This window comes from Accipiter gentilis, chromosome 14 (genome assembly GCF_929443795.1).
Source record: "Accipiter gentilis chromosome 14, bAccGen1.1, whole genome shotgun sequence".
In the NCBI taxonomy this organism is placed as follows: Eukaryota; Metazoa; Chordata; class Aves; order Accipitriformes; family Accipitridae; genus Astur; species Astur gentilis.
This window is the reverse complement of record NC_064893.1, coordinates 15,229,013-15,246,450: the sequence shown is the minus strand read 5'-3', so window position 1 is coordinate 15,246,450 and position 17,438 is coordinate 15,229,013. Positions and strand designations below refer to the sequence as shown.

The window sequence follows — 17,438 nt, the reverse complement described above, 5'->3', positions numbered from 1 at the left end:
CTGGAAGCTGAACCCAGTGTGATAGAACTAGGTGACAGTAAGACTAGTTGGCTAAAGTTTCACCAATGGTGAACAGTTATGTTTTTCTTGGCTGTTTTAAAAAAAGAACAACAAATTGTCAGCCACATTTCCTGTTCTCCATTTTAGAATATGGCGTAAAACCTGTAAGAGTCTTCAGTCCCAACAGTGTTAGGGTCTCCAAGAAAATATACTACCAAATCAAAAGAAAGCTTCTTGGAACTAATTTCTTGCCCTTTAGTTTTTCAAAGTTTTCTTCAACTTCCTAGCCAGCTAATAAGAAGGCATTTTGTATTTTTGGAATAGTATTTGTATGGTTGTTTTTTATTATTGGAATAAGCCTGGGAGAGTGATGTTCATTACTGCCCCAAGAAACTCATCTGAATATACAAGAGTGGGTATGTTGCAAGCCTTTTTCAAGAGGGATTAGTAATTTTGAAGTTATTGCTGAATGTTAAACAATGCCCTAAAAAAATATCATTAGGTAGGCACTAATAATGGAGAAATCTGATTGTTTTTAAAACTTGAATCACCATTAGTTTACAGTTTTCAAATGCTTGACGTCTTCTAAGGTCTGCTTAGCAATGAAATAAGCATAGAGAGAAATCTTTCTGCTTAAAAACTTAAGGCTGAAAACATGAGAAATGCTCTATGCTTGGAAATTATTGCAGTCAAATCCTGGTAATAGTGTTGAGGGGTGAAGTTCTCAAGATTATAAAAATATTTCTGGATTTCAGTTCTACCTTTGCAACTGTGAATATGAAATTTAGTAAAAGTCTTAAATATCATCTTAATTTAGAGAATAGTTATTCTTTCTTTCTTTTCTTTTCACAGCATGCTTTTATTAACAACTGCCTTACTTTGCTGTAGGTAGGTGTTTTGGAACAGAGCAAGAATTTAGTCAGAAAAAATTAAACATAAAAGGATGTAAATGAAAAGCAAGTTTTGATCAGTTGTAAAAATATATATTTGATACTGTACTTTCAACCCATTCCAGCACCTCTTAAATCTTTCCTGCATCAGCCGCTTTCCTTTCTCCATTGCTTTTAGAAAGAAAGTTTGAAAACCTTATTTTTAGCTTTCTTTGTTTGAAAGCTTTGTGATACTAAAGAAAGAGAAACATTAACTAGGCAATGATAGGCCTTATGCAGTATAAATGGACTTTTTACTTGATAGTTTGCAGTTTGTCTAAAAATCTGCATCTAAGCTACACTTGGGACTGCCAGTTGCAATATATTTTTCAACCTACTCTGTGAAAATAGTCACAAACTGAGATCCTAGTCTCTTCAGGATGCCTCAACTGTCGTAAAATACAACTAGACATAATGTTCAGGTGAAAGTAAAAGAATTAAAAATGTGAATGTCATGTTTTTAAAACTTACTCATCCTTAAATTCTGCAAGTGTTTGAATGAAGAACTGCAGAACACTTCTAAAATATATAGCTGATGTCCTGGGAGATGTTTAGTTTTCCTCTGTGAGGAGTGATTTCTTGTTTTCCCCTCATGTTAAGCATTTACTGTTGAACCATGTATTGTCAAAGTTATTTTTAGTCCCTTCCAGCTGCTTTCTGTGTTGCCTTGGCTTTCTGTTCTCAGCATATCTCAAAGGGTGCTGTTTTGACAACCTTTTTCTGTCTGTGGTATAGGCTTTTTAAAAATCTTGGTGACTGTGTGTGCCCACATTATGGTATCGTAATTAATATTGTATTATCCTGGATAGTCCGGATCTGAGAAAGCTCTATTAGGTCACTTCTTCGTCTATTTACATAATAATTAGTTCTTAGAAATGGTTTTTTCCCTCTTTGGTTTCTCTGCAAGTGTAAAGTAGAACTTGTGTATAAGCTGTCATATAACAAGTTAATTGCTGTACATTTCAGTGACCTGCAACACTCCAAGACTGCGCTTCTGATTTAGAAACTTAGGCCTGTCCCCGGTATAATATTTGTCTTGTATTATTGTGCCTTCAGAACTGTAAAATTTTGTACCAAAGACAAACTTTTTTGACAGTTGTACTTTTTAGGTTTTTTTGTGAAGCTGCTTTCAGAATAGCTTATAGGCTTGGTACATTAGGTGTTGTTCGGAAGGACTGGGATATTTGGTTTACATCTATAGCCTATGAAAAGGTGAGCATCTCCTTTGTTCATGGTTATAAAATAGAAAGAAAGCCAATTCTGAAATGAAGAATTCTTAAGGTAAAAGGCCATGTCAGTTGCTTATCTATGTGATTTATACCTCTGAGCTATACAGTACAGTGTAAGCTGAAATACAGCACAGCAATGAGACACCACCTAGGAGTTCATTAATGACTTTACCTTTGTTGTGTAAGTGGGGTTCAGGTAGCTGTCGCACAAGTGCAACTGTATTTGCCTGCTTCTTTAGCAAAATTGATATTAGCTGAGGATTATCCGTAATAGGATACAGATAACTTGCCTGTATTCCAAATTCCAGGAATTCTGAATTTATCCATTGCACTGTCCCATCCAGTAATGGTATTATAGGAAGCGTACTGATGATTGTCATCAGTATGTAAAATTCATCTTAGAATATTTTTCTTCCCCAAATTCTCAGATGCTCATATTGAACAGGATAGGTGAAGGGCACTGTCAGACTGAGGAGAACTTGTCTACTGTTGTTGCTTGTCTCCTCAGAAAGATGAAGCTGTGTTGTGCATACAGTTACTGGTTACACTGGTCAGATGCTACTGATGTAGGGTACTAGGTAGTGTTGCGTTTTTCATGTAGCTTTGTCACGCACAGCTCTGTTGAAAAGTAACTGCAATATGGAACTCCACCTCGTGCTGAACATGAGGTATGAAAAAAATCAGGGCTTTTGTCTGAGCAAACTGAACGTGGGCACGATTACATCAGATGATGTGTCTATGATACTGTTACCCTCCTCCAACCAAAGTATGTCATGTTGGTTTTCACTATTTGGGATTAATCTCTCACTTCTCCTTTGCCTGGTTAGCTGAGCTTTTTTTTGTTGTTTTGTTTAGTTACTTGGCTCTGATTTGTGTAGTGTTTGGACTCACGAGTGTCCTGTGGGTTCTCCATTTTATTTGGAAACATTGCATTTTAAAATCTAAACTAAAAGCTATCAACACATTTTGTTTGAAATGTTTCATATTTATAGTTCCCTAAAATTCTGTTTTCTTTATCTTCCCAGTCACATGGGAGCTTGGAGGGAACACACACACATCTCTACTGCCAGTGTTGCAGATTAAAAATAGTTTTCCTCCACCAAATGCTAACAGCTGGTTGGCTAAGTTTCCCAGCTGAAGATGCATCGTATAATATTTTCGTTTTCCTTCTGTTGCCAAATGTTAGTGGATCAAGCTCTGCAAGTTTAATGTTGTAAATTCTGTTGTAATACTAATTACACTTTAACTGCATTTCTGTGAGGCTTTCCACAACTCCAATCAAGCACCTATTACCCCATTTTGCAGATAAATAAACAGAAGGAGAAAGTGGTTGAGGGAGGTGCTTTGTGTTGATTTAAATGACAGTAAAGATAACTGGCACTGCTGTAGGCCAAGTATTATTCAGACAACATGAAGATGTAATGGCATTCAAGAGAACAGGTCTTGTAAGTTGTGCTTCCCCAGGATAAACCCCTAACCTTTGTTCCTTTCCTTTAGTTGAAGTAATTCAGTGCAAATACCGTGGAAAATCTCTTGTTGTCATATTGAAATTATAGTAACTGCATATTGAAATCACTGTCATCTTCACTTTTCACCAGTGGTGGAAAATGTCTAAACATTGTATTTCAAGAAAGAAAGCATTTATAGCAATATTTTTCAAAATACCAATTTTTGTAATGCTGTGAGTGGACAGTATTATATACAATGACAAGTTATTTCTGAACTGAGTAGAATATCATATAATAGCTCTTCTGTTTTTCCCCATCTTGAAGTACTCAGCAAAACTATCTTACCAACTTAGAAGTGAATCTGCCATTTTATTTTATTTTGCAAACTCTTTCATAATGTCTGGCAGTTAAAGTGGTATTGCCTTCATATACATGATCCATAATGTTTATGTTTTGGCATAAAAGCTGAAGCAACTAGTGCAAAATCTGGAGGGACCTGAGAGTTAATAAAATAACAGATGGCGGTTACGTTCATGTGGAAATAATTATATACTGCATTTTTAATTGCAGAAAATCAATGTATTGGTTTTTTATTAATACAGTAGGCTTGCTGGTCATATAGGGATTAGTGTCTTCTGTGTTGTAGACCTGCAAGTTAGTTTGTTACCATGTATTATGTGATATGATGGGGATCAATTTCAGGAATGCCTTAAGAATATGCTCTAAACAGAATCCTTTCTACACTGATTGTACCAGATAGATTAATTCTGTTGCCATATGGACTTGAAATTGCCTATGAAAAGAAAACACTAGACAAATGGTAACTCATTTAGTAATGGTAACTCTGTGGTTTGTGTTTATGGAAAACAGAATTCCTCAGGATCTTCTAAAGGAAAACAAGAATGTGCCAAATGTAATTTCAGTGTTGAGTGTTCATGGATGGTAAAATTATACTTAACAGACATTTGTAATTTTTGCAGGTAATAGCTCTAGCAGATGCAGCAGAAGAGAATCAAGCCAACATATTCCAGGCATTCACAAAGTTGAAAAGTGCCACCCATCTGGTGATTATGCTGATTAGTCTGTGGCAGAAGCTCAGCACTGATCAAGTTGCTATTCTGGAAGCTACGTTTTTGCCATTAGCAGAAGATACACAAGAGCTGGTAAGAATCTGTAAGAGCTACTCAAAAAATGCTCATTACAGAGCTTTAAGTGCTTAAATTCACGTATTTCCCCATTTACTTTGTTGAAGACTGTCCTTTGAAGTGATTTAGTAGCCTTATTAAGTAGGTGTTTGATGCAAACTACATTGATTTCACAGGAAAGTGGGAAAGTAGGAGTATATTATAGAATGTTTTGTGAGATAATATAGGTGATACCACTTAACATCTGCTTGAGCCTTACTTATCAAGCCAGCTAGGAGAGTCTCGCGTAAGTTTAGCTGGTTTTAGCTTCTGTCCAGTTGTTAGCACAAACAGAATAGCCCCAAGTTTTTGAAGACTGTAACATAAATGCTATATAATACACATACATGTGTACTCACATGCACACATTCCAATAGAACTATAAAATACAGACGTGTGTACACAGTAATACAATATATTTAATCTATTAAGCAGTTGCCATACGTTGTCTTCAGTGTTTGCACATTGGTTTATATAATGGATGAAAGTTATACAAAGAAAATACTGTGAATAGATAATGTACCTGTATTCTCTAAACCATGCTCTAGGTAGTCCTGCATTGTGTAGGTATCTTGCAAATTCTGCTCTGATTTCATGAGTGTGACTATGTGAGATTGTGTGCAAAATTTGGAGAATGGTCTGTAATGAAAGATAATGCTGTATTCTGTCCTCACCCAAGGTGTCCCCAGCTAAACACTGCTTTAGATGAATTAAGGCATGTTCTAAACTTAAAACAACTGGAGTTGATCTCCAGTTTCGAGTTAGTTTCAAGTCCAGCCTTCTTACTAGGTTCTAGGATAAAGTACTTAAAGACAGTGTGCCACAGTTAGAAGAGAAATAAACTCTGACATTAATACATCTCAAGCATTTCTTTTACGTATCTGAACTATAAAGTATACTGCATAACCTTTCACAAATTACTTCTATAGAATAAAAATAAGAATTATCGAAGTACACATTAATTTTAATTTTCATGCTTTGCACAGGGTTTTTGCAATGTACAGTGAATCTGGATTTTGGTACATACCTGTAATACTTACAATGGTTTGTGGCCATTTAGAAAGGTTGTGGTGGTTTCCAAGTGAATCTAGGATCATCTGCAATTTCCGCTGAGGGGTGGAAAGTGTTTTGGCATTTTACATGATATTGACCCTTAGCAGGCAAAGCAAAAAGGTTTTGTCAAGATTTGTTTTAGGTCCTCATTTAAACTTGAAAAAGCAAGCTGCACAACTGAGGAGTATGTGTACCTATGAATGGAATTAAAAGACAGTTCATATGAATCTCGTAAAAGCCCAAACAACCATTTTTTGTGTGACTCACTTTTATTTTGCCATCAGGAATTGCATTGCTTTGACACGTTTTGATAAAACATGGTGAAATCTGTTGCGTATCCTATAATACAGGATATCACTTCCGTATATATCTCAATGTGGTTTTGATATAGTAGTTAACAATATTTAATGTTAAAGCTGTAAGACCTCACATAAATATTGTAAAGATGTACATCCTGCAGAGCAGCCAGGATGAAAAATGTAAACCAGCAATAACTGGAGGTGGAAATGGAGATGAAACATTTACAAAATACGGAAATATGTGCCATATTGAAATTGTTAAGGTACAACAGAAATCTGAATGCAATTTAAGGAGAAGTTTAGGCAGGGAAGGGGAAAATCTTCTGAGGTACCAGTAGTAGTTATAGACAGAAGCTCCTAGCTAGCGTTCAGGTGGAACGCTGGTGAAAGAAAGTACTCTTTTATTTACTCTTCAAACAATTCTGCACAATGGTGTCATAGTTTAAGCCCAGCCGGTAATAAAGCACCATGCTGCCGCTTGCTCTCTCCCTCCTCCCCAGCCACGGTGGGATGGGGAGAAAATACAAAGGAAGGCTCGTGGGTCCAGGTAAGGACTGGGAGGGATCACTCCCCACTTACAGTCACGGGCAAAAGGCAGGCTCAGCTTGGTGAAGAAAACAAAATCAGTTTAATTTACTACAAGTCAAAACAAACCAAGGATATTCGGAAGTGAACCCCAACCTTAGAACACCTTCCCCCCAGCCCTCCCTCCTTCCCGCCTCAACCCCACTCCCGGTTCTCTCCACCTCCTCCCCTGGTGGCCCAGGGGAACAGGGGACGGGGGTCGGGGTCAGCTCGACACACCTTGTCTCTGCCGCTCCTTCCTCCTCAGGGGGAGGACTCCTCACCCGTCCCCTGCTCCACCGTGGGGTCCCTCCCGCAGGAGACAGACCTTCACAAACATCTCCGACGTGAGTCCTTTCTGCGGGCTGCAGTTCCTCACAAACTTCCCTGGTGTGGGTCCTTTCCGCGAGCCGACCTTCAGTCACAGACTGCTCCAGCGCGGGCTTTCCCATGGCGTCCCGGCCATCTTGGGGGGCATCCCCCTGCTCCGGCGTGGGCTCCTCTCTCCCCGGGCTGCAGGTGGGCTTCTGCTCCCCCGCTCCCCTCCACGGAGTGCAAGGGAACAGCCTGCCGTGTCACCACGGGCTGCAGGGGCATCAACCTGCTCCGTCCTCCCTCTCCTCCTTCACTGACCTCAGTATCTGCATCGGTGTTCCTCTCACATTCCAATCCCCCCACTCACTGCCGGTTCCCCTTCCTAGATCTGTTCTCCCAGAGGCGCTACCACTGTCACTGATGGGCTCGGCCTGGGCCAGTGGCGGGTTCAACTTGGAGCCGGGGAAGCTTCCAGCAGCTTCTCACAGGAGCCACCCCTGAGGCCCCCTCCCCCACTATCAAAAAAAACCCCATGCCACACAAAACCATAACAGATGGTTTGTTGCATTTTTATTTGGAGAGAATGTGTTAGACGACAGGTTGTATGCCGTCTACATCTCCAGAACATTTTCTGCCCTGTGAGCATTAAACTATGGAAGTGCTTTTTTTAATAGAAGGGGAATGTTTAGAATATACTGCTACCATAAAAAGAAATGCTTCTCTGACCGTAATACCAACATTATTCTCATACATTTAGAACAGATTACATCTTGTTTTCTACACCTGGCAATCATTTCACTTAGATATTTAGCAAATACAAAAGTGGTGTTTTGTGTTCCCATTATCACCAATTTTTTTCTCAGACTGCTAAATGGTTTCTGTTGCTGCAGACTTTTGTCTAAGAACATGTAAAACTTGTTTTTTCTTGTCTACAAAGATATAGTGGAGGTAATACTGCAAACGTGCATATTTTCTGGGAGTAACAGATATTTGGCATCATATTTTATTTCCAGCAGTAAACTTCTAACTAGTACCTAAATAGTATTGCTTTGATTAAACTGACTAAAAGGGTTGCTCTTGTTTAGTATTCGAAATACAAGGACATTCCCCTTTTTCAGTGATTCTTCTATGAATTCTGCACAGTCTGAGAAGTATAACACCAGAAATTGGATGAGATCTCTCAGGTGTCTGCTTTTGACCAGTGGGATAAATGAGCTAATCCTTCTGCTCATGAAACCGTTTAGAAAGTGATGCCAAAGCCAGATAAAAGTTAATCTTATTCACACGGAAGTTAGGCGCAGTTTTGTCCAATGTACTTTGCTACTGTGGGACTAAAATTAAACCCATATTCAGAATATAGATGTATACATCATCAGTATTTCGGAGCATAGTGTTACAGCTCCATGCAAACAATACTTTAAAATGGATCCTGGGTTTGAGTTCTGTATTTTGCTATCTGTTGAAATACATGGTAGGAAACTATTTTATAGTGCTTTTGGAGACAAAAGAATCCATGATCACTGTAGTAATATTAATGATGTATCAGAGGTTTTATTATGCAATTCACTTTTTTTCAGGAGAGTTAGTGACTGTTCTGCAAGACTAGTGTATTTGTTATTAGCTGTAACAGGGAGTGAAGTACTGTAAAATCTGAAAAATGAAAAAAGCAAAGAACATTTTATGGGGTGTTTTTCAGTGATTATACTTTACCAAGCTGAGTTCTCTGGATGGAAAAAGATATTTGAAAAATGCTGAGTTTGTGATAAAGCCTATGTTTACAATAGGAAATCCTTTTGGGAAAGGAGGGAATTTGTCCAGGCTAATTTAAAGGGTTCAAAGGGTTCATGCTACACAGGATAGTTTTGATATAATGGTTGCATGGTGTCTGGATTGCCTGATAGCTCAGTTGTCTGATCATTAAGCTATTAATGTTTTCTTTGTTTAAGATATTACAAAGGGAAAATATGTCTGTCAATACTAACATTCTAACTTCAGGACTGATGGAGGGCTGTCAGCAGTATGGCCATCATTAATAACTTTACTGAAGAATAAATATTTTCATAGTTCTCGTGATGTTACCAAATAATGACATACAGGTGCTTCATGGCTCAGAATCATCCCTTTCTTGTTATAGTCACCTCTGTGATACTATAGTTAATAGTAACAGCTGTAAACTGGCATCAAAGTAGCACATTTTCATCTCTTTTTATTTATGTTTGGAATCATACCAACCAAATAAATGTCTGTATTCGATCTTAATTTCTTATTGAAGTTGTAATTTGGAAGAAAATAATGCCTGAGGGTGAAATGCATATTTTTAAGTGACTCTGTGATTTAGTGTAATTAAATGAAGTTAGTGACTATAAATTTACTACTTTACAGTGTTGATTAGATAAAGTAGAAAAATACTCTTAAGGCAGTGATGAAAAAGAGATGGTGTCAGAAGAAAATCATAAAGTGCCTAGTAAGAGTCATAGGAGTTACTATCAGAAGTGTCTGTGCTTTCTGTAACAAGATGATCTGAATGTAAATCACCAGAAAAAGAAAGGATCAGTCACTTGGGAAAGACTAGATAGCCTGCTAGGCTTTAGGCATGATACCAGATGGGTTTTACTGTAGAGTTCTTGAGTAACGTAGAAAATACCCTTTTGTGGAAAGAATCCTTTACTGAGTGAAAGTTCTCAAAATTAAAGATAAGGTTATTTCTGTAATTCGAGGAGGCTTAATTCTGTCAAGACTGTCAGTAGCCAACTTTTTACTGTTTTTTTTTCCATTAATGTTTAGTACTTTTCAAGCTTTGAGCTAATAATTACATCTTTGGCAAGAGTAATTTTTATGAGCCCTAATTCATAGAATTTATTGGAAATTGTCACTTTTCACTAATTCTTGTAATTAGTTAGAGTATAATCCAACCTAGGTCTTAATCACAGTAAAATACATCTGGAATTAGGTTTTTGTGTCTTATATTCTATAATCTGCTTGTTGTTGTCCTGGGTTCAGCTGGGATAGAGTTAATTTTTACAGGAACCTGGGATGTGGGGGGCATAGCCAGGGCAGCTGACTGAACTAGCCAAGGAGCTATTCCATACCATGTGCCATCATGCTCAGTATATAAATGGGGAGCGGGCTGGGGGGTGGGCTCGACTTTCGGTGGGGGGAAGCGTTGGGTCCAGGGTGGTGAGCAGTTGCACTGTGCATCACTCTTTTTGTATTTTCTTTCATTGGTACCGTTGTTGTTGTTGTAATTTCTTTGTGTTGTCCCAGTAAACTGTCTTTATCTCAACCCTCGAGATTTTTCTTTTCTCTCCTCCGTCTCCTCCCCATCCCACCGGAGGGGGGCGGAGGAGTGAGCGAGCGGCTGCGTGGTCCTTGGTTACCGGCTGGGCTGAAACCACGACAGTTGTCTTAACCACTTTTTAAACAGAAAGCTCCAACCGTGTAACAGACTGCAGCATTTTAAAATAGGCTGAAATATTTTATATTTTGTTGTTTGCCATAGTCCAGTACAAATTATCTTTTGGTATTTTATAAATACTTTTAAAATTTCTTAAACAAGAACAAAAAAAACCCCTAACCCAACAAACTAACAAAGAAACCAAAACCACCATAAGGCAGTGGGCAGTGACAACTGGTAACTTTTCTTTATTTCTGTGAACAGACAAGTTTATAGCAGATACATTATTTTTTTATTCATCCCTGTCCCGCCCCCCCCCCCGCCCCCCCCCCCCCCCCCCTTCTTCTTTCTAGAAACAAGGTGGATAATACAGCTGAAAATAAGTAGGTTTAGAGGGAGAAGCATGTGAAATTTGTTGCCTTTTTTCATCTGGGAAAAATACTTTACATGAAATGATGTTGACTATCTTTTTTCTAAAATCAAAACTAATAAACAAGCCTTCCTCCTGTTCGAATCAAGGCCGTGCAACAGAACCATTCAGAAAGATGCTTGACTGTACCAGAAGAGTCTAAGTCCAGTAGAAGTGGTAAAAAAAAGCTAGTGAGTTTTAAACCTTTAACCACCAAAGTAAAAGAAAGGAGCTTTAAGCTTTTCCAGGTACAAAACAACATTTTAAAGTAAAAAAGGTCAGCTTCAGTCTGAAGTTTAGTTTTGCTTCAGGGCAATGTAAGATTATCAAGTGAGGAAAGATGAAGGTGAAGAAATGAGATTCCCCACTCCTCCCTGGGCAGGGAAGGTCCAGTATGAGGGAGAGAGGTTAAAAATGGAGTTGTGGTGCCTGGATACTGTCAGTGCCCTTTGCTTGGGCATGTATATGTGACCCAGTTGGAGAACAAGAGAAGTAAGAGCATGGCTCAAGTACCAGCCTTCTTTGATTTTATCTTTTGATATAGAAGTTAAACTTTTGCGGAGCACTCTGCCTGCTAGCCTGCTTTCAAGAGGACCAGAGTACCCCAGAGACAACTAGAGTAGGTGGAGAGAAGGACATGTGGTTGTGAAGCCACTAAGTTACTGCAAGTTGATGCGTAACCATTTCTACTTTACTTTTATTTGTGATCCCTTAAAAGCAGGGTTTCAAATGGATTGATTACTTGTTAATTTTATAATGTCTAGAAATGAAAGATCAAATGTTTGTGGTAAGTAATTTGGGGGAAAGGGAATTTGAAGAGCGAGGTGGTGGTCTCACCACTACTTTAAGCACTATCACAGTTCCTTTAAAAGTTTGTGAACTATTCTCTTCCTGCAGTTAATTTTATTTACTGAGAAGACAGTGGGTTATGGCAAACATAGCAAGTTGGAGGCAAATTACACCACTATCTATTCATCTTCATCTTTAAACTGAATTCATGTGATTCTTCACAGTGAATTCTGTGGACAGAATAGAAACGTGCCAATGTTTTGTTGGTTCCAGAAAGAAAGGATTAGTGTGGTCTGTTTTAAACCTTTTGTGTATTAATGAAAATCTATACTATATCTTTATCTGATGCTTCCCACTTCAAAGGACTAGCAGAATAAGGTATGCCAAATTGTTTTGTTGGTTTTTTTTTTTGTCATTTGCAGTGGCTGGTAAGAAGGGGACATAAGATTTTTATTTTTTAAAAGGCTCACGTCTGGTGGTTGGTAAAAGTACTGCTTTTGAAAAAAGAAAGCTTTCTTTTTTTCTTCCAGATAGCATAAAATTAGTTTAAACAAAATTATGCAGAAACAGGCTTTGATATGCATTATGAATTGTAAGTACAGAAAGAATCGTTGTATTCTTGTATTGTTTAATTGTATTCCCTGGAATTTGTATTAAGCTCAGAACAAACATTCAGCCTTGGTATAAACCTTATGCTGATGGAGAATCTGACACATCTGTGGGTTAGATGTATTTTTAAAAAAACATTTTGAGAATTGATTTTGTATTTAACTTGGGCTATCACCTTATTTATTCTGCCAGTATTAGAGATACTGAAGTTAATCTTCAGTGGGCTCTGTTGTGAGCAGAAGCCTACTCAGGTATCTTATTTCTTTGTGTAAATTAGTCAAGGCAGAACTGTTTTCTGCTGTGATTAGTTTGCTTCCAGCATATATTACCTCCTTTAGAACTAACTTGGATATCCTACAAAGTATTGCAGTTGTCCCAAGAGACATACCCTTTGTTTGACAGCTTAAATAAGTTTCTGTTACTAGACATCTTTCTCTATGTAATATTGTAATGGGGAGCTCTAAACTTTTTCTTTGTTAGGGCAGTGTAATCTATCTAGTTCAGGTACAAAGAGAATATAAAATATTTTAGCGTAATAGTAATTACTGAATATGCACTGCACACCAGGAGTTCAGATCAGTTGTCATCTAAAACTGCTTAATGACAAGAGTGATGCATTACAGTGATTATAGCAATGTTGTTCACGAAAACATCTTAACACTCGATATACCTAATCAGTCACTCTTTCTTTTGGGTTGTTTCTTTTAAAGAAGCTGATTGTCTGTCAGTGGAGAATTCCTTGATATTGTGTCCTAATTGAAAGGTCTGCAGGCTCTTGCTATTCATTGAAAGGTATTATAGTAGTGTTTTAGAAATATAATGTGATTTAAGATTGATTGTAAAATTCCACTGGAATTACTTATATATTGAAAAAGCTTACCAGTTTCAGCATCATTAGTGTATGGCCTTTATATTACATAGTAGGACAGGGTTTATAGACTGAAAAGTTGCATATTTACTGTTGGTTTTATATTCTGATTGTCTCACATCAGTTCAAAGCTGTGATACTTTTATTCTAAATACTGTAATGGTATGTTAGTATCTGATTAAAGAAGCCAACCATGTGTCATGGCATTTTCTGAGAAAATAAGATAGAGATACTCCCAATAATTTTATGAAGCTCTCTGTTTATATTGAACATATGACTTAATGATATGCAGGTGAATTCATCATTTCCCTCAGATCTGACAGTCAGTAATGTTTCTGAGAGGGTATATCAAGATCAAACCATCCAATCTTTGTTCTTGCAGGGGAACCAGTTGTGGTATTACTGCTTTTGGTTCTGAGGTTGTTGATGGTTGTTCTTTGTTGTAAATTGCAATCATAATGTTGCATTTGTTGGTTGTTGTTAGATAACCTATAGCTATTGCTCACACATTGCATTGTTCTATAATCTGTCTACTGGAATTTACAAAGCTACTGCTAGGTAGTGTGAGAAGATGTCATATGAATCTTTCATCTTGTTAAAAGATCCCAGAAAAAAAAAATAATCAGTCTCTTTTTACCATTTTCAGAGTAGCAATTTTTTCAGACGGAAGTTTTTCCTTTTAGTTAATCGTAAAATGCTTTGTCTTAACTCCTTGATTAAGACTGATATACTAGTATTCTCTCATACCTGCACAGCTGGTGATAGACTCACTTTGCATTAGGACAGGCCAGTTCAATTTAAAGGAACATAAAGATTGCATGGTTTATTTCTGCCATCTTCTCCTGGCATTATAATGAAGTGAGAGCTGAATATAGCCAAAATATGGTTTTGATACCTCAAAAGTAAAATAGGTCATAAGACAAGGCTGTACAAACAATAGAGGAGTTAATGATCTTTGCTCAAGCTACTGTCTCAAGCAAAAACCCAGTAATTCTAGCATAAGCTTGAAAATTGGCTGTTGAAGTAAACATGCAAGTCCAGTTTGCCACTATCCTCATTGTCCTCACCTCTCCATTTTGGAAGAATAGAAATTCCACAATTTGAAGCAAACAGAGCTGAGTTTAAAGTTAGTGGTGAGAGATGTAAAGTACTGTTAGAATTTAAATAGGAAACAAACTTTTTGTCAAGTTGTGGTTTTTTCAGAGCTAAAATTTTTAAGTGGGCATGGTTCCATGTTTGCCAGCTTTTGGAAACAAAACCTCATTTGTCAGGCTTTCATAGCATCTTCTATTGGTAATCTAATAAAGGATATTGTAGTAAGAGAAGTTCCTCCCCAAGTGTATTTATCACTGATATGAAAATAAATATGGGCTGAGTTGCAGTGAGATGTCTCAAGTGAGATGTTTATGTTTTACCTACTTTTTTCTGCAGATCAAGTGTAACAAGGTCTGATTCCTCTTCCCCATATCAAAAATTACCTTGCTGAACCTCACTGAAATTATAGACCTCATGTATAGACCTACTGTTGGATGTATAGCATTCTTCAGCAAGATGCATGACTCCTGATGTGTTTGCATGCCTGCAGACAGCTTTAACAGCATCTGCAAAACCCAAACAGCACCTCAGTTTTCCTGGCCAACTGGTGAAAAGTTCCTGAGGAAAAGAAAGATGATGTGTTAGATTATTTCAGTGCTAAAAAGCAAAACAACAGACCTCTGAAGTTGGCAACAAAGAAGCCAAACCACTCCATTCGTGTAGTGCATACAAGAGGTTCTTTTCATCAGTTCCCAGAAAGGGATCAATGGTTGTAAGAAGTCAAGTTAAAAAGGAAATTAAGATGACAACCCCCCCTCAAAAATACAGGATTCAAGAATGATTTGTATAGAAACCCATGATGTGTGTGAACTTTCACGATTCCAGACAGGATGTATTACAACAAACAACCATTACTACAGGAGTAAGTGTACGATTAGGTATTTAGAATTTATCTGTTGAAAAACATGCTCTCTTCACTGCCTCTCACCCACTCTACCTTAAAGATCTACATAATTTTCATTGTTGTCCAGAAATAAAATAATAAAAAACAGGTGTTAGGACACACTCTGTATTGCTCTGATTTGAGATATTAGACAACTTGAAAGAGGAGTTGGGCAATATAGCTTCATTACTCGTCAAGAAGAAAACTACTGATCTAATTCTAGTCTAATTCTGAACATAATTCTAACCTAATTTTGAAAGTCTTTCTGTGCAAATGGAGAACATCTGATCCTAAAGGACGCAGCCCTTGTGGAACTTTGGCTACAATAGTCAGAGATTAATTACATTTTAATGGAGGAGCTAATGAAACCACCATCTGTAGTCATCCTGATATGTCATGTTTTGGTGAAGCATGCACTTTCCTGAGAGCAAATTATTAAACCCAAAAGCATGGAAGAGTTAGGCAGCTGTAGAAATGTTATGACTATGGTCCCCACCTGAAGGATTTCTGCTTTCTTACAGGTGATACATTCTCTAATCATGTTATCAGTTGTTTCATTAATACATGAAACCCTACAACTGCTAATAATCATAACTTGTTTCTGTGAGCAGGACTTTCTTCTGAATTGGACTTGAAAAATATATTAGAATCTTGAATGATAGCGGCCATCATCATGATGGAACGCAGCTTTCAGAACGTTTGTTTAGTAATGCTCAATTTGCTAGATTCCAGAAACACCTACTGCTTTAACACTACTCTTCTACATGATGAATTTTCTAGAAGATCCTTGGTAAAATATTAGTTTAGGAGCACCTTTCCTAAAAGACAAATACTGCATATTCTATGAGATATTTTTAAAAATGCTATTTTGATTTCTAAGCCGTATGCTTTCCTTTCATACCTGAAGACATTATAGAAGGAGGTTTTGGCAAATCTTGATTTAAAGTTAAATGTCTATAGACTAGAATCCTCAAAAAACTTGTAGTCTGTTATTTAGTGCAGAAGTGTTCAGTGGTTTGTGAATTGTGCTTCAGAGGACAAAAATATCAGAGAACAAATAAACTTTTAAATGCCAAGTGTGCTTTTCAGGAAAGAATCTGTCGTATAGATTTCTCTTGGGTGAAGTTGCCATAGGATATCAGTATACATTTACTCAGCAGGACTCAAAATGGGTTCTTGTAGACGAGTTGTTTGCTTCTGGAGTTTTTGTTAAATAAATATTTCTCAACTGAACAGATGAAGTTGCTGTTTCTATTGTTGCTGGCAATTACAGCACAGCTGTGCAGAAATGACAAGTGTATCTGTGACAGACTTTTTAAAAAAAACCCCAAACTTATTCACAAAGGATTTTTTCTAAAGCTGATATTTGAAATCCACTAGCTAAAAATGTGAGATAGGTGCTCTGAAGTAGCTTGAAAATAGTTGCTAGCATGAATAGTTATTGTTAAATAGCTCTGCCCAGATCTGTTGTGCTATACTCAGACTAGTTCAATAAATATTGTAAAGAGATCTCATACAGTTTCCTGTATAAGTCTTGATTCCTTTCTGTGCTCTTCTATTTGTTGTTTCTCATAGACTCTTTAATCTTTTGTACCTTAAATATCCATTATATCAGGATCCCTACAGAGCTTTGTTGTCCAGGAGGTGACATATTGTGATCAGAGTTATGAAGATGTTACATTGTACTTCCCTGGTTTTGCATTTGTCTTTATCCTTTGTGTTTCAAGTAAATTGTAATTTGTTTGGAGTAGGTAAGTATGCTAAATCCAAATCCTTAATAAGATTTAAATGTCTATAATGTAGCTCTTCACTTTAGGTTAGGACTTCAGAGTACCGTTGCACAAATAAGGATGTTTTTTCTGCCTAAAATTCTTTCCTTGAATGAAAATGAAATTGATTCATCAACTGTTTTGAACTATTCTTCTAGAACTATGTATCTTATTACTTTTCTTCATTTTAGTTGTTCTGTCTTTTGCCTTGACTTGGATGTTCAGCTATATCCTCATTTTGATATTGCTTTCATCAGTCTGCAAATTCCCATTAGAAATTAATTATTTTAGATGCCAGTAGTAATAAAAATCAGATCAATTAATATTATAGGTGTTATACATAATATTTGATTTAAAGGAAGATATGATTAGAGAGAACAGGATTAGTATAAGAATTTCAGTTTGTGCTTTTTCTATTGTATGCTTACGACAAATGTTCCTCTTAGGCACTTAATAGATTTGAAATGTATTTAGGCTTTAGTAATTTGTCCGGATTTTCATCAGACTTGAGTTGCACTAGTCTGTAGGATTTTACCATTTCTTTGCTTTTTAGTTATTCCAGTGGTAGGTTTTTGTTACTTACATAGGTAAGTCTTTTTTG

General features: G+C 37.1%; 1 protein-coding gene across 2 annotated transcripts in view; it reads left to right on the top strand.

The window, feature by feature from the left end:
- Nucleotides 1-17,438, top strand: part of BBS9 (Bardet-Biedl syndrome 9) — a 314,570-nt gene that overhangs the window by 129,142 nt on the left and 167,990 nt on the right. For both annotated transcript variants that reach the window (XM_049817185.1, XM_049817186.1), the window contains one exon: nt 4,587-4,769. In XM_049817185.1, the coding sequence (XP_049673142.1) occupies nt 4,587-4,769 (183 nt within the window). The remainder of the gene's footprint in view (nt 1-4,586; nt 4,770-17,438) is intronic.